Genomic DNA, 15,197 nt, shown 5'->3' on the forward strand with positions numbered 1-15,197 from the left:
GTCCCTTAAAAACACCAATATAAATCCACCACCTATGAAGTCACATTTAAATTCCTGTTTGGTCGTGTCTCTGCCAGATCGGCTACCGTGAAAAGGCTCGTGAGGAAGCCAGCCGTGGAGGCTCTCTGGTCCACCGCCCAGACATCGCTCTGGCCACCGAGGTGTCCAAGCTGACCAGCCAGGTACACCAAACCAAATCAACCATCTGTGTCATGAAGCCCTGGACCAGTCATGTTGCATTCCCAATGGTTCCATACAGTTATCATCTCCTAGAAAATGTTTATTTTACAGACAAGATGGCTGGAATCAGTTACTGGAAGCCATATTGCACAATGATCAGCTGTCTGTCATTCAGTCAGATCAGCTTCCATAAGCTAATAATTGTAGGCTAGTAGTGCTGTGGTAGATGCTGAGCAGCAGTCCTGTAGGCCTAACGATATAACTAGCAGCTCTTTCACAGCGCTTCCTCTGCCATCCTGCATTATAATCCATGTCCCTACCTGTCATTGTGACCCCATAAAAGTAGATTAACATGTTTAACTGCTCATATCATTGTACATGTCCCTCCCACCCCATCCTTAAGCCTGTCCTCTTTCTGTTCCTCCTCCATCCCCCTGTACTTTACTCTCTTTATTCCTCATCTCATTCTTCTTCTCTCTCCTTCCATAATGTCCTAGTCTGTGTATGTTCTCATCCCACCATCTCACTGCGCTTTGTAGGTGGAGGCCAAGCCCTCCCTCCATGGAGCAGCTTCCTATGATACCCTCCAGATGCGCCACATTAAGAAAATGAGTGCCCTGACTAGTGATGTAAGGAGGTTCATGCCCTGAAGCTGACGGGCTGCTACTATTTGTCTGTCTCCTCTGCCTATCTGTTCCCTTCTTATCAATCTGTTGACTGACTGATTAGTTGATTTCTGATTGTACTGCAGGGTTCACTGAGCCTTTACATAAAAAGATTTGATTCGGATCATCAAATCTTCCAAAGTTTTTATTTTGATTTGGCTTGCAAACTTTTTTCATAGCAGTTCATTCTTGTGTGCACCCTCTGCTCTTGTGTTTCCCTGACAAGCTGTGGCTTATTGCTATGCATAGACAAGTGTGGCATTACTACATTCATTCCACCAGTGCTAATACTGTATGTTAATGAATGGTTTTTATACATTTTCTCAGCACTTTTATAGTTTTCCCACTTTTCTGTTGAGTCACTCAGTGTGTCTGTCACAAAACATGTGTATATCCAGTAGTCAGCTGTGCTGAGTTACGACCTCACAAATGGGTTTGTGAACAGTGCAGGTGAATTCGTTATTAATGCTGCATTTACACGTGTTTTTTCGAAGACACTGTTTAAGGTTACTGCTTTGTTTGCCTTCTCTGTCAAGCTGACTGATCTGCAGACTGACAGAACAACCCAGACTCCCCCAATACACCACCTCTTCCATATATACTTTATTATATATGAAGTCCATGTTGTGTTTATGTGGATCACAGAATGCTGTATTAGGGTCTGTTCACATTTGGCACTAAAATGCCTCTTAACACCAGAGGCTGATAGCTTAAACTCAGGCGTAAATGCACCAAAAAGTATAAAGAGTATAAAGAGATAAAGAACAGAGTGGGATTAGTTTACAGGAGTCACATGAGACTCGTTTGACATGCATTCTAAAGATAAGTAAATAATAATAATGATTACTTTATTAAGGACATGAAAACAGGTCCGTAACACACTAAATAGAACAGAGTATATACAAAAATACAAAAGAGAGAGAAAAAAACACAGTAAATACAGAGCAATACATAAGCAACTTCATATCAACAAGACAGAAATGGAAAACTGGAGCACCACTGGCTCCACAGACTGGATGAACATCTGACTGAGCTCTACTCAAGCTTGGCCAAGGCCGGAATGTGCTATTTTTGGGACAAATGGCCCGCACATATATCTGTGCATAAGATTTCATAATGTGGCAGAGCAGGTAGGCTCACTGACATTTAGGCACCGCACCATCAGGAAGTTTAAAAAGCAGGGTCATGCCATCATTACAGGTCTCTGCATGCTGCATTTTCTATAGTTTTTCTGTAATGTCAAGTGTAGCTGAATCCAGACACACACTGGATGCATCTGGATGCAAGACACTCGGTCTGAATGGCATCTTAGAGCGTCTCCACAGCTGACCTGTTTGGTTTGATTGAGAAGAACCCTCATGCAATGGCTTTATTAATGTAGTTCAGCTGTGAATGCTACAGATGTAAACTGACAAAGCAAATGCTGGTGCAGATGTTTTGCATTTAGGAAGAATTGTGAACACCCACAGGATTGAATATTATGAATTCAAATTTACCTGATATGGTTACTCATAACAGATGATGTTCTCATAACCAGCTGTTTGTTTATTTGCTCTTGAAAGACAAAGACAAAAAGCCTTGGAGTGATCTTATCTGTAAATTTAGGCATCAGGAAAGGGCATCCCTGAGACAAAAGATCTCTTTAAATAAACTGAAATAGACTTTTGGAAATTTTACCTCTGATGATGTAGACATACAGTATGACAGTAATCGCTCCATAACTCTTTGTGTCTACAAACTAGGAATAAAATACAAAATTAGAGGATTTTCCTCTCGAGTCGAGAAGAACAAAACTGTAGATGTGAACGCACCCATACTGAGCCTCTAAGACTAATTAGATATGATATGATATGATATGATATGATATGATTGCTGAATGAAAAGGTGAAATGAATTGATGCATGAACAAATCACTTTGAGGATTCACAGTCTGGCTGCAGTTGTTTTTCTTGTGTTTGAAAGAAAAACAACTTGAGTTACTCATCCCTTTCTGTAAAAAGCAGGGTTAAAAGCAACATGTTTCTTTTATAGTGCAGGTTTACACTATAGAAGAATTATGTTGTTCTTAAAGTGTCTGTAAATCTTCCACTAATTCTCACATATATCCCATTCTAATAGGTGAAGTACAAGGAGAAGTTTGACAAGGAGGTGAAAGGAAAGAGACCACAATATGACCTGAAGGAGAGTAAGATTTACAAGACTTTGAAGGATGCCAATGTGCTGGCTAGTGAGGTAGGTGCTCACATAATCAGCATGAATCCATATCATTCCTTTAAGTAGCAAGGACTCATTCAGTCACCCAGCTTTCAAGACACAGATTTGAATCATTTTCTGTTACATGTATTCACTTGGTCAAACCATATGCTGATGGATTTATTATGTCTTTTTCGTTTAGTTATTTAATTTTTGCTTATATGTCAATTACAAAGCACCTACTGTGAGATGCGTTCATTTTGTAATTTTGAGTGTGTCTGCTAACACCACCCACAGGTGAAGTACAAGGGTGACCTGAAGAAGATCCACAAGCCTGTGACCGACATGGCTGAGTCTCTGTCCATGCAGCACAGCCTGAGCACCAGCAAACTGTCCAGCCAAGTAAGACCCCGTCAGCCTTTAACCCTCTCGCATTGCCACCCAGGGAGCCGCTGGGAGCCCGCTCAGTTTCAGTGCGCCCTTTGCGCCCATTGAAATGTGTCTGAGCTCAGCGTTTCCATCACCCCACATTCCACAGTAACAACCAACATGCTGCAGATAATTGATCATCTCATGGATTTATACACTAAGCTCCATCGTCCATACATCCATTATTCTGTGACCTCATCTGGTGGTGACCCTTACCCTTCTCACCCTTGACCCTTTGCCCTGCCCTTTGACCTTCCCATACTATCACCTTCTATAACCTCTACTCCTTCACTCATTCAGTTTGATTTTTTCCCTCCTGTAGTTCATACAAAACCAGTCTTTTATTAATGGTCACTTAACACAAAACTCCCTGCTTCTCCATTGACTCTAGATCATTTTTCACACAATTTGTAACCCCCATTTTTAATTTTAACTTCTTATTTTGTCAAAGTATCATATTTTTTGACATTGCTAAGAGCTGTTTTCACAGTTACGATGTTACTACTTTGTTTCTGTCATAAAATATGAGGCTTTTTTGTGCCGTGTAATGGATGGGAGTAAACTCCACACAGAAGCTCTTTTTCTTGTTTGCTGTACTGAGCTGTCTTACTTGACTGGGAATTCCCCCATAGTACTGCTACAAGAAGAAATTTGAGGAAAGTAAGGGTCACTACCATATGATTCCTGACACACCAGAACAGCTTCATCTCAAGGAGGCTTCTGAACTTCAGAGCAACGTAAGTGGTTCAGACTCTGGGGGTCAACAAACACTGCTGTGGGTTTCACCTTGTAAGCGCTTTCATATGCTGTAGACATATGCGATATCTACATCTTTCATTTCCTGCACTAACAGGATGATAATTTGAAAAGTTGGGGACAACATAACACACAATTAGCTTTTTGCTAACTGTGGTACAATACATCAAATGGTAACATTTATGGTTTTTTGCATTTTAAGCTTAAAACTGTGCAAACTGTTGCTGTGACCCATTTTTCAGTTCACGGTGGGGTGTTTTAGATTTAACTATGTATTTTTTCCATACATGTCCATACAATATATGAATCAATTATTCAACCGTTGAAACATGTCTGAGTTGTGTAATCCATCACAGTAAACATCAAGTGTGTATTTATTTTTGATACATTGTCATTCTGAGATGAGGCAGTGCAGACTTTTCACATCTATCTGTGTTTATATCAGCATGACCACATTACAATTCATTTAACTCTTTCACAATGTACTGAAATGAGTGGAAACCAGTGTGTAATGTACCTGCACAATATATTACAAACCGTCTGTTGACATTAAGTTTGTGTGGGTTGTCCCAGGTGAAATACAAGGAGAAGTATGAGAGGGAGAAGGGTAAGCCCATGCTGGACTTTGAGACACCCACATATGTGACTGCGAAGGAGGCCCAGCACATGCAGAGCCAGGTAAACTCCCTGTCTGTCTCCTGTGTGTTTAAAATGGCTTCAGATGCAATACACTTGCCATTACAAGCCCCTCTCTCAATCTGAGGACTCATCAATGCCTGCATACTGTATATTAACCTGTACAGTAGCGCCTCTTGTATATATTGATACGCTTCAGTTTGTCGGATGTCCAGCTATTGTTTATATTAGAATTACATTTCTGAAGTTTGGAAAAAACCCTTACACTGCCTTTAATGCCAGTTTATCATATCAAGATGTGATATGTTTTGGTGCTCATTAGTTATAATATCTTGTGATTTGTTGATCACTTTAACTTTTTGATCACAGTAAATTGTTGCTCTTACTGTCAGTCCTTCACAATTTTCTACTGGGAGAAGGCAGTGTAAAATGTGTTTAGATTGAGCTTCCCCAAAGTCATGTGTATTGTTGCTCCCTAATATAGTGCATATTACAAATTGAGACTGCTTGATTTTACTCTCATGATGCGGGGATGGCTGACGTTAACTATATGTTTGTCTCAGTCTGTGAACATCTCTGTGGAGCCTGAATGGTTGATTCTTACAATGTTGTGTAAGCATTTCCTACACTTCACAGTAGCACTCACACAGACACACAGACACACACACAGACACACACACAGACACACACACACACACACACACACACACACCAGTCCTTTAAAGACTGCAGATACAGAAAGGAGTGTCGTTCAAACCAGGATGAGGTATCGGCATTGTGAAGCAACACTGCTTGCGTGTGGTTGTCTGAGCTCTATCTGTCCCCTGTCTTATCTCTGTGGCGAATAGAAAGACTATAAGAAGGACTATGAGGAGTACATGAGGGGCAAGAACCTCTCAGGCTTGGAGGTCACCCCTGCCATGATACATGTCAGACACGCCACCAAAATAGCCAGTGAGGTAACTAAAGGATCATTTATCCCTGACAACCTCCCCTCCCTCACCCATACTTTATAATCATACTAAGACTACATCACAACCACGGTCCCTCTTTCTTTTCACCACCAAGTGTTTCCTTCTCTCTTGACTTCTTGTAAGTCCACCAGTGCAGTTACATTTTTCTATACTAGTTTGCATGATTCACTACACATCTATGAACTATGAATAATACAACATTCATCCGTCTCCCTTCTCTCCATCCTCTGTGTGACTTCTAGTAGAGTAGTTAGTATTGTTTGTTTGTATTTGCATCTGTATCCATCTCGAACTCTTAATTTCACAATAAGGGGACGACCAACCAACAGTTTTATGTTAGATAGCCTGCATGTGTGCATGCAATCATTTGAATGATGCAGCAGTGCTTTTAAGGTGAAATGCTGACTTGAATAGTTTTGTTGTTGTTGTTGTTGTTTTCATGCTGTATCTGATGAAATGTGGTTCTCCTTGTCTCGATCTGGATTCTTGCCAAAGTCACCAATGTCTCTGCTCTCTCTGTGAAAATGTGACTGATTGTACCAATCCTCACAGTTTCATGATATGACGCTGAATTTTCTGTTTCTTTTTGGGAGTCTTGGTGACTTTGAGCTCAAAAGGCAAGCGACAGAGCTTGTCCCCACTGTACTGTCTGTCTGTCTGTCTGTATGCCTTGGCCTGGCCTGGCCTGCCTGAGTGCCCTTCTCTGCAGTCTCTCTGTTCTTCTTCCATCCTGTAGAAAGAGTACAGGAAGGATCTAGAAGAGGGAGTGAAGGGTAAAGGGCTAACTGTACTGGAGGAAACTCCGGAGCTTTTGAGAGCAAGGAATGCCACTCAAATCCTGTGTGAGGTACGACTGACTGAGACGTGCTGGAAACACTATTGCACTCTAAAGCGAGTGTCTTCCCACATCCCCGCTCTTGGTGCATCATCTGCTGAATGCTGCCCACTTAACTGAGCTTCATCATCACACTAAAAGAGCAACTGCTGAGTGTGACTGTCCTTGCCTTGTGACATCACTAATTTTTCAGCACTCTCCTTTCTCTGCTGTCTAATCAGTTGACCTTCACCTCCACCCAATTGGGTTATTCCATAATTTTCTCTACTACCACAAATATTCCTAAAAACAACCTTAGGTATAGTCAAAGCATGTTAGTTTTTTTTTTTGTTTTTGTTTTTTTTTTTGATGTTTAGTGCTGTAGTCAAAGCTGTGTGGAAAGAGCCATGGCCTTAGATCTTGTTAATGTAGTTCATTTTTCGGGTCAAGATGTGCTCTGGGAGGCTTTTGGGGTTGATGTTTGGGGTGCATCATAGATGTATCACTGTAAAAAAAAAAAAAAAAAAGAAAAAAGAAAGAAAGAAAAAAAAAACCCTCAAATAATAGAAAAAAATATAGGTTTGCTGAAAATGGCTAATTGTGCTTTAACACAATTTCTTTAACAACTGCTGTTTTTTTCAGTTTTGAGTGGAGCTTCACACACAATCTGCTGTCCAATTGTCATATCTATTCTTTTTTTTTTTAAATCTTAATTTCCTCTAACCTTCTTTATTCACCATAGGCGTGTTGGTTTTGCAGCCCTTCCCCTGATATGAATGAGTAGCAGCCTCCTTATTGATAGTAATCTGTTAGTCATGTCTGCTTTTAATGTTTCTCACCTGTAATGCTTCCAGAGAGAGTACAAGAAGGCGCTGGAGCAGGAGATCAAGGGCAAGGGAATGTTGGCTTTGGCTACAGACACCCCAGACTTCATGAGGGCCAGAAACGCTACTGACATCCTCAGCCAGGTCTGAGTTCTGTTGTGTGTTCATGTTGTTTGCTCTGGCTGCAGTTCTGGTGTATTTTTGTCTCATTTTTTGATGGTTTTCGGATCCTCAGACTAAGTACAAGCAGACCGCTGAGATGGACAGAGCCAGCTACACAACTGTCATCGACACCCCAGACATCATCCATGCTCAGCAGATGAGGAACATCGTCAGCCAGGTAGATTACCAGAATCAACCAATTAACTGAGGAGGCTTGGAATACTGTATAGAAAATCTTTTAAGTCTATTTCAATTCCGGCTGTTTGTGCTTTGCCCCGATAGAAAAAGTACAAAGAGGAGGCTGAGAAGACCATGTCTCACTATGTGCCAGTCCTGGACACTCCAGAGATGCAGAGAGTCCGTGAAAACCAGAAGAACTTCAGCACTGTGAGTAATAAAAGCAAGTGATGAATTACGCTTATTGTCTGAAGACAGAGGTTCTTCTAGTGTCTGGTGGCGTCTCCATGTCTGCTGTAAAGTATTATCTTCGATACTTTCTACTGTTAGTGTGGAATGGTGTTTGTATGGGTTCTCTAATGTAATCGAATGCAGCTGTAAAGGAAGTGTTTCTGCACTCAAAGCAGCATAGTGTCTTTTACTCAGGCATGTAAGTGAAAAGAGCTTTCCAGCTCATCCTGAGCAGAAACTAAGGTACATTCGAGTGGTTTCTCTTCTGGCTCTCTGTTTCCTTCTTTTTTAACAACACATTTTTACCTCGTTATTATTGTGAAACATTTTAACTGCACTTTTGTTTTTCTCCCTGTAGCTTCAATACAAGATTGACCTTAAAAACATAAAGGGCAAAGTGTCTACTGTACAGGACACTCCTGAAATGCTTCGTGTTAAAGAGAATACAAAGAATTTCAGCTTGGTATCTACTCCATAATATATATTTTTAACATTTAACATTTTTTTTAACCTTTTTGACATTTTTCCTTGATTTTTTTTCATGTTTAACGTTCTTTCACCATCTTTAACAAACCCTGATATGCAGCCCTTATTTCTTTGTACCAAATAGATATTTTTTAACCTTGTTAAATATGCAGCATTTTAATTCATGCAACTAACCCCTTCTTGTATAGTGTAACGTTTCTACTTGTCAGTGCAGAGCTTGTGTGTTGTTAAATACTTAGTTTGTGTAGTTGTGGAAGTGTCCAGACAAAGTGTCTCTTTTTAAATGTTGATTTCTGTGTTTCATTCATTGTGTTTTTGTTGATGTGTCCCAATTCTGCTCACAAGGCGCAACACAGCTTAATCAAGTATAGGTTGGAAATTAAATCAAGCAGCTAGTCGTCATTATCCAGTAGTTATCAGGCTAACTAGTGTTCGCTGCTTTCACTCCTCGTCCATTTAAAGATTCAGTACAAAGAGGATTTGGGAGCAGGAACAGCTCTGCCCGAGACCCCTGAAATGGAGAGAATTAAGCGCAACCAGCGGAACATTAGCACGGTACTCCACAGAGTGACCCTGCCCTCCTTCATCTCCTCCTCAACCAGTCTTCCCTCCATATTCCCTCCTCACTGAGTAGAATATAACCAGACCTGTCCTGACATATAATCTCTTCAATCCAACGTTTTTCATACTCATTGTACTTTAAAGTTGTTTTTTTTACGAGTTAATTTATTCATACTAAAACATTCATCCATATCTTCCATATTAAAGCAGAACATATGTTTCACAGCCTTGCTCATTGCCAACATTTTCAAGTACCACTGATATATGTAAAAACCCGTATAACTAACAACATGTGATTGTCAGTTGTTCCAAAGTGTGTGTTGTTGTTCTGAATGGATGGACGTGTCTGTGTCTACAGTACATACTGGCCTTGTGTTTGTCCCTGTCTCACTCTGTACCTGTGTAACTTATTCAATGGGCAGATACAGTACAAGGATTCTGTGGGTCAAGGCACAGCCATACCAGATCTGCCTGAGATGAAGCGGGTCCGAGAAACCCAAAAGAATATCAGCTCGGTAGAGGAAAAGGACTGCAGTGACCCTCATCTTATACTCTAATAACATTTCCCAACACGCCCTCTGACCTCTCCGACCCACCTGACAGTCTAGAAAACATTATCATCCCAGTTTTCAGTCCTGGTTTTCCCTCCATCCTAACTAAGTTTCATGAATCCCTCCTTTTTACCAGCCTTGGTTGATGACTTGATCTTGAATCCACATTATCACAAACCTCCATTTTTTCCTAAAGTAGAGTGCATTTCCCTGGACTTTTTTATTTTAATTCCTAATTTTTGGCATTTCCTTCCCTCCTTAACTGAGAAATCTACTGCCTTTGAGTGTGTTACCACCATATTTGACTTTTTGTCCTGTCTCATTCAAAGCTTCAATACAAAACCGGAGTGGGACAAGGCACGTCAGTATCAGAGACCCCAGAGATGGAGAGAGTTAAACGCAATCAGCACAATATCAGCACGGTACTCCACAGAGTGACCCTGCCCTCCTTCATCTCCTCCTCAACCAGCCTTCCCTCCATGTTCCCTCCGTATCTAGTGTAGAATATAACCAGATCTGTCCTCTCATGTAATCTCTTCAAATGACCACTGTCAATCCAACTTTTTACAGAAATTTTTCATGCTTTTTAACTTTTTTGTTCAAATTTTTGACCAATTACAGGATTTTCTGAAGCCTCCAAAGGTCCCAGATGGTTCTTTTGTTAACCTGTGGAAACACATAGATGTAGACATTTCATTACCCAACTTCATTGCTGCAAAATAATAGCTTATTTTCACAACACACTAAATAGTTAAAAGTATGTGGACACCACTGTTAGATCCATAAATAAATGGTTTATCCAGTTTGGTGTGGAAGAGCTTAACAGGCCTGCACAGAGCTCTGACCTCAACCACATCCTGCACCTTTGGGATGAACTGGGACACTGACTGAGCTGGACCTTATCACCGAACATCAGTGCTGGACCTCACTAATGCTCTTGTGGCTGAAAGTGAGCAAATCCCTGCAGGGCAAACAGTAGAGGCAGTCCACCAACATTTGCCAGTGTAGTGTACTGGTTCTTCTTTCCTTGGGAAAATGAATTGTTCACACAAGTTAATGTCTTCATCATCCACTGGGACTTTGAGGCCTCTGAAGGATTTTTCTTTCCTGTGATAATTTATTCAATCTAAAGCCTGAAGTAATAAAGTAAATGAAGTGGCTTCCATATTAAAGCAGAACATATGTTTCACAGCCTTACTCACTGCCAACATACACAACTAAATATGTAAAAATCCATATAACTAACAACATGTGATTGTCAGTTGTTCCAAAGTGTGTGTTGTTGTTCTGAATGGATGGACGTGTCTGTGTCTGCAGTACATACTGGCCTTGTGTTTGTCCCTGTCTCACTCTGTACCTGTGTAACTTATTCGATGGGCAGATACAGTACAAGGAATCTGTGGGTCAAGGCACAGCCATACCAGATCTGCCTGAGATGAAGCGGGTCCGAGAAACCCAGAAGAATATCAGCTCGGTAGAGGAAAAGGACTGCAGTGACCCTCATCTTATACTCTAATAACATTTCCCAACACGCCCTCTGACCTCTCCGACCCACCTGACAGTCTAGAAAACATTATCATCCCAGTTTTCAGTCCTGGTTTTCCCTCCATCCTAACTAAGTTTCATGAATCCCTCCTTTTTACCAGCCTTGGTTGATGACATGATTTTGAATCCACATTATCAAAAAAAAAAAAAAAAAAAAACATAACTTCCCCCTATTTTTTTCCTAAAGTAGTCTTCATTTCCCTGGACTTTTTATTTAATTTCCTAATTTTTGGCATTCCCTTCCCTTCTTAACTGAGAAGTCATCTCCCTTCGAGTGTGTTACCACCATATTTGACTTTTTGTGCTGTCTCATTCAAAGCTTCAATACAAAACCGGAGTGGGACAAGGCACGTCAGTATCAGAGACCCCAGAGATGGAGAGAGTTAAACGCAATCAGCACAATATCAGCACGGTACTCCACAGAGTGACCCTGTAACCTCCTGCGCTGTCCATTCATCTGCCTCTACCTCACTCTTCATCCCCCTCAAACACACCTTCATGGCAGCTCTCCCGAGCCTTCATCACTCATTGAGATGTTTGAACTGTTTGTCACATTAAACCCACCATGCAGATAGTATAACATAAACGAGCCTTGTGGGTTCATCTTAGGCCCACTGTGCCTCTAACGTAGTCTGCTTCCTCACTCCTCAGGAACAAAGTGTGTGTTTGATGTCATGTTTCACGTCTGCTGTGGGTTTTGGTGCTGTGCTGTGTCTCTGTCTTCCTGCAGTTGTCTCTGACTGACTCTTTACTTTCTTTGCACGAAACCCAAACTGTCTGTTGGGTAGATAAAATACAAGGACTCTCTTGGTCGAGGCACAGCTATACCGGACCTCCCTGAGGTGAAGCGGGTCAAAGAAACCCAGAAGCACATCAGCTCGGTAGTGGAACAAAACCGAAACATGTGTGCTCCTAACCGTTGAGAGTGGACAGCAGTGCCCATCAATAATACCAATCATAAGCTCATCTGCTACTTCCCCTCCCTCCTGTCATCATCTCACACTCTCATCTCCTCCTGCTCCTCTCATCCATCCTCATCCAAGGCATAGGCAGCTTTTTCCCGAGCTCCAGCTCTGCCATCATCACCACTTTGACCCTAATGCTGCCTTAATTTTCATCTACGCATATTTTTTTTTTCCTTTTCTTTTCTTACTCCTTCAAATCATCTTTAATCTTCAACCATCAAAGACTGGGACTGCAGCTGAGTGACACCCTCCTCTTTGGTCTGTGATGCTCCCCAAAGCCCCCATCCCCACCCGCCCCTCTCCCATATACAGTAATTCTAGCCTGCAGCCCAGCTTTTTTCACATAAAGCCGCTGAGTGCTACTACAACCCTGATTCCAAAAAAGCTGGGACGCTGTGTAAAACATAAATAATGAACATAAATGTGATCAGTTGCTAAACCTTTATGACATAGATTCCTAATGTTTGACCTCATCAGCTTCATTGATTTTTGTAAATATCTGCTTATTCTGATTTTGATGAAGTTGGGACAGGAGCAACTAAAGCCTGGGAAAGTAGTGGAATGTTCCAAACACGTGTTTTTGGAACATTCCACTACTTTCCCAGGTAAACAGGTTCATTGGTAACAGGTGATAGTATCATGATTGGGTATGAAAGGAGCATCCTCGAAATGTTCAGTCAAGCAAGGATGGAGTGAGGTTCACCACTTTTGAACACATGACTGCTGGTTTGCAAATGATTACATTCTGTTTTTATTTATGCTTTACACAGTGTCCCAACTTTTTTGGAACCGGGGTTGGAATTTAATTTCCACTTTCCAGCAAATGACAAGCTAAATCTCCTGCTGAAGTGTGAGGAGTGTGTTTGTTGCCACATGTTTGTTTCTACAACAGAGATCCTGGCTGTTCGACGAGAGCGACCAGGATGAGTCACTCTATAGGACCAATTTCTCAGACGCTGCTTGAATACGTTCCAAAAGCAAGAAATGCCACTTCAATTTGGAGCAATTCTGTCTCTGAGAATAGTTAATCTGAAAACTGCTTTGTCCGTATCATCTATTTAAGAGTTTGAGGTTAATCCAAGTCTATGAAACCAGTCCTATAGGTGTGTGGTCTCTGTATGGTCCAGTGTCTGATTGGCCCCTTGGGGCGCTGTGCTTCTGTCCTGTAGGTGTTGTATAAGGACAGTTCAGTCAAGGGAACTCCTGTGGTGTTCACTCCAGAGATGGAGCGGGTCAAAAGGAACCAAGAAAACATTAGCTCGGTACCTTCAGAATCACAAGAACATATTCTACTGGAGAAATGTTCTTCTTCTACCCCACTTTAACCCTTTTCTAACTGACTTGTCTCCCGGCTCTCGTTAATTGTATTAATTCTCCCCACTGTGCTCTCTTGAAATGTGTGTGATACCTCCAGCTGTGGTGCGTCTGTGCACATCATCACTGCTAACCTCTCCTGTTGTTGAAACTACTCCATTTCATCTTGCTCCCCTGCCGTCCTTCAACTGAAGACTGGGACGCAGTCTTGTTTGATTTAATACTTCAACCTCTTAATACAAATCTCCCTGCTAATTCATTCGTCTGAAATCCCAGTAATGTCCCAGCTCTTCCTGCCAGCAGCTGTGTGTGTGTCCTCTTACCAGCCACACCATTTGTGCTGTGGATGCTAATGGCTACTGTATGACGGCTTCAGGCCTGAAACATTTCACACGCTCACTGTGTGTCCTCTGTTCCTCTGCTGTCCCGACCCTGCCTCCCACCAGGTGCTGTACTCTGACAGTTTCCGTAAGCAGGTCCAGGGCAAGGCTGCCTTCGTTCTGGACACACCTGAAATGAGACGCGTCAGGGAGACCCAGCGCATCATTTCTGGAGTAAGATGTTGTCATTGTTGGATCAGTTCATCTTTTAATGGCATTTGTTGACAAGAAGAAAAATATAGAATATCACCAGTTTGTACTGCATCCTAAAATATCCCAGAAAGGGGCTTGTTTATATGAATACATGTATATTTATTTATATATTTTATATATTGATTTGTTGTAGTGGTGTTATTGTACAGTGTATTCAACACCTTAAGCTTTGGCCATGAGACCCAAGTTGCATGGATGGCATTCCCTTTCAGAGGTGAACAGCGTATATTTTTAGAGTGGTCCTCAGACGTATGAGCTGTGGTTACACTGCCTGTGGTTGTGATCTGTGCTCTCCAGGTGAGATACCACGAGGACTTTGAGAAGAACAAGGGCAGCTTCACTCCCACCACCTCTGACCCGGTGACAGAGCGTGTGAAGAGGAACACCCAGGACTTCAGCGACATCAGCTACCGTGGCATCCAGAGGCGTGTGGTGGAGATGGAGCGGAGACGTGCCATCGAGCATGACCAGGAGACCATCACTGGTACAGTTACTCTGCACGCAGTCAGCCGTTTCTGACCTGTGGGCCGTTGGCGGTAAATAAAACAGATGAGCAGGAAAATTAAAATTCAACTACAGATAAAGTAAAAGATGCACCTTCACTTTAATTAGGAAGTCACAACTTGGGAAACATGTTGAAAATCTTGATTGTGCAGCAGACAAAATATTTTTTAAAGAACGACAGAAGAATCTTTGAGGGCACTGAAAAAACCTGCAAAACAGCTCTATTATGTTATTACGTTATTAAAGGATCCTCAGGGTTTTCCACAGATCGTCAGTGATTAATCTAACAGACACGTAGGTCTGTAACTCCAATCCTGTGGTAATACATGAGAGTTCCAGCCAGGGGCACATTTGAAACACAGACTGAGATTGATTGGAAACTGTGTGCCTGAACCTGTATTTGATTCTGTATCTCAGATCTGCGTGTGTGGCGCACAAACCCCGGCTCTGTGTTTGACTACGACCCCGCCGAGGACAACATCCAGTCCAGGAGTCTGCACATGATGTCAGGTGAGACAAGAACCTTAGTGTGAGGGTGCAGAATGTGCTCAGTATGCATCCTCTGCCTATTGCACACTGATATTGAAGTAAACACAAGTAAATGAATGGGAATCTGACCCTTAGTTTTCACTTTTTG

General features: G+C 41.8%; 1 protein-coding gene across 1 annotated transcript in view; it reads left to right on the forward strand.

Annotated features, from left to right (window-relative positions):
- Positions 1 to 15,197, forward strand: part of neb (nebulin) — a 59,823-nt gene that overhangs the window by 42,803 nt on the left and 1,823 nt on the right. The window contains exons 117-137 of the mRNA XM_076747597.1: positions 78 to 182; positions 2,964 to 3,077; positions 3,336 to 3,440; positions 4,100 to 4,204; positions 4,797 to 4,901; positions 5,708 to 5,818; positions 6,570 to 6,680; positions 7,502 to 7,615; positions 7,707 to 7,811; positions 7,916 to 8,020; positions 8,400 to 8,504; positions 8,990 to 9,082; positions 9,511 to 9,603; positions 9,969 to 10,138; positions 10,957 to 11,113; positions 11,504 to 11,596; positions 11,973 to 12,065; positions 13,319 to 13,411; positions 13,910 to 14,017; positions 14,354 to 14,540; positions 14,978 to 15,070. Of these exons, the coding sequence (XP_076603712.1) occupies positions 78 to 182; positions 2,964 to 3,077; positions 3,336 to 3,440; positions 4,100 to 4,204; positions 4,797 to 4,901; positions 5,708 to 5,818; positions 6,570 to 6,680; positions 7,502 to 7,615; positions 7,707 to 7,811; positions 7,916 to 8,020; positions 8,400 to 8,504; positions 8,990 to 9,082; positions 9,511 to 9,603; positions 9,969 to 10,138; positions 10,957 to 11,113; positions 11,504 to 11,596; positions 11,973 to 12,065; positions 13,319 to 13,411; positions 13,910 to 14,017; positions 14,354 to 14,540; positions 14,978 to 15,070 (2,365 nt within the window). The remainder of the gene's footprint in view (positions 1 to 77; positions 183 to 2,963; positions 3,078 to 3,335; positions 3,441 to 4,099; positions 4,205 to 4,796; positions 4,902 to 5,707; positions 5,819 to 6,569; positions 6,681 to 7,501; positions 7,616 to 7,706; positions 7,812 to 7,915; positions 8,021 to 8,399; positions 8,505 to 8,989; positions 9,083 to 9,510; positions 9,604 to 9,968; positions 10,139 to 10,956; positions 11,114 to 11,503; positions 11,597 to 11,972; positions 12,066 to 13,318; positions 13,412 to 13,909; positions 14,018 to 14,353; positions 14,541 to 14,977; positions 15,071 to 15,197) is intronic.

This window comes from Chaetodon auriga, chromosome 13 (assembly GCF_051107435.1).
Source record: "Chaetodon auriga isolate fChaAug3 chromosome 13, fChaAug3.hap1, whole genome shotgun sequence".
NCBI lineage: Eukaryota > Metazoa > Chordata > Actinopteri > Chaetodontiformes > Chaetodontidae > Chaetodon > Chaetodon auriga.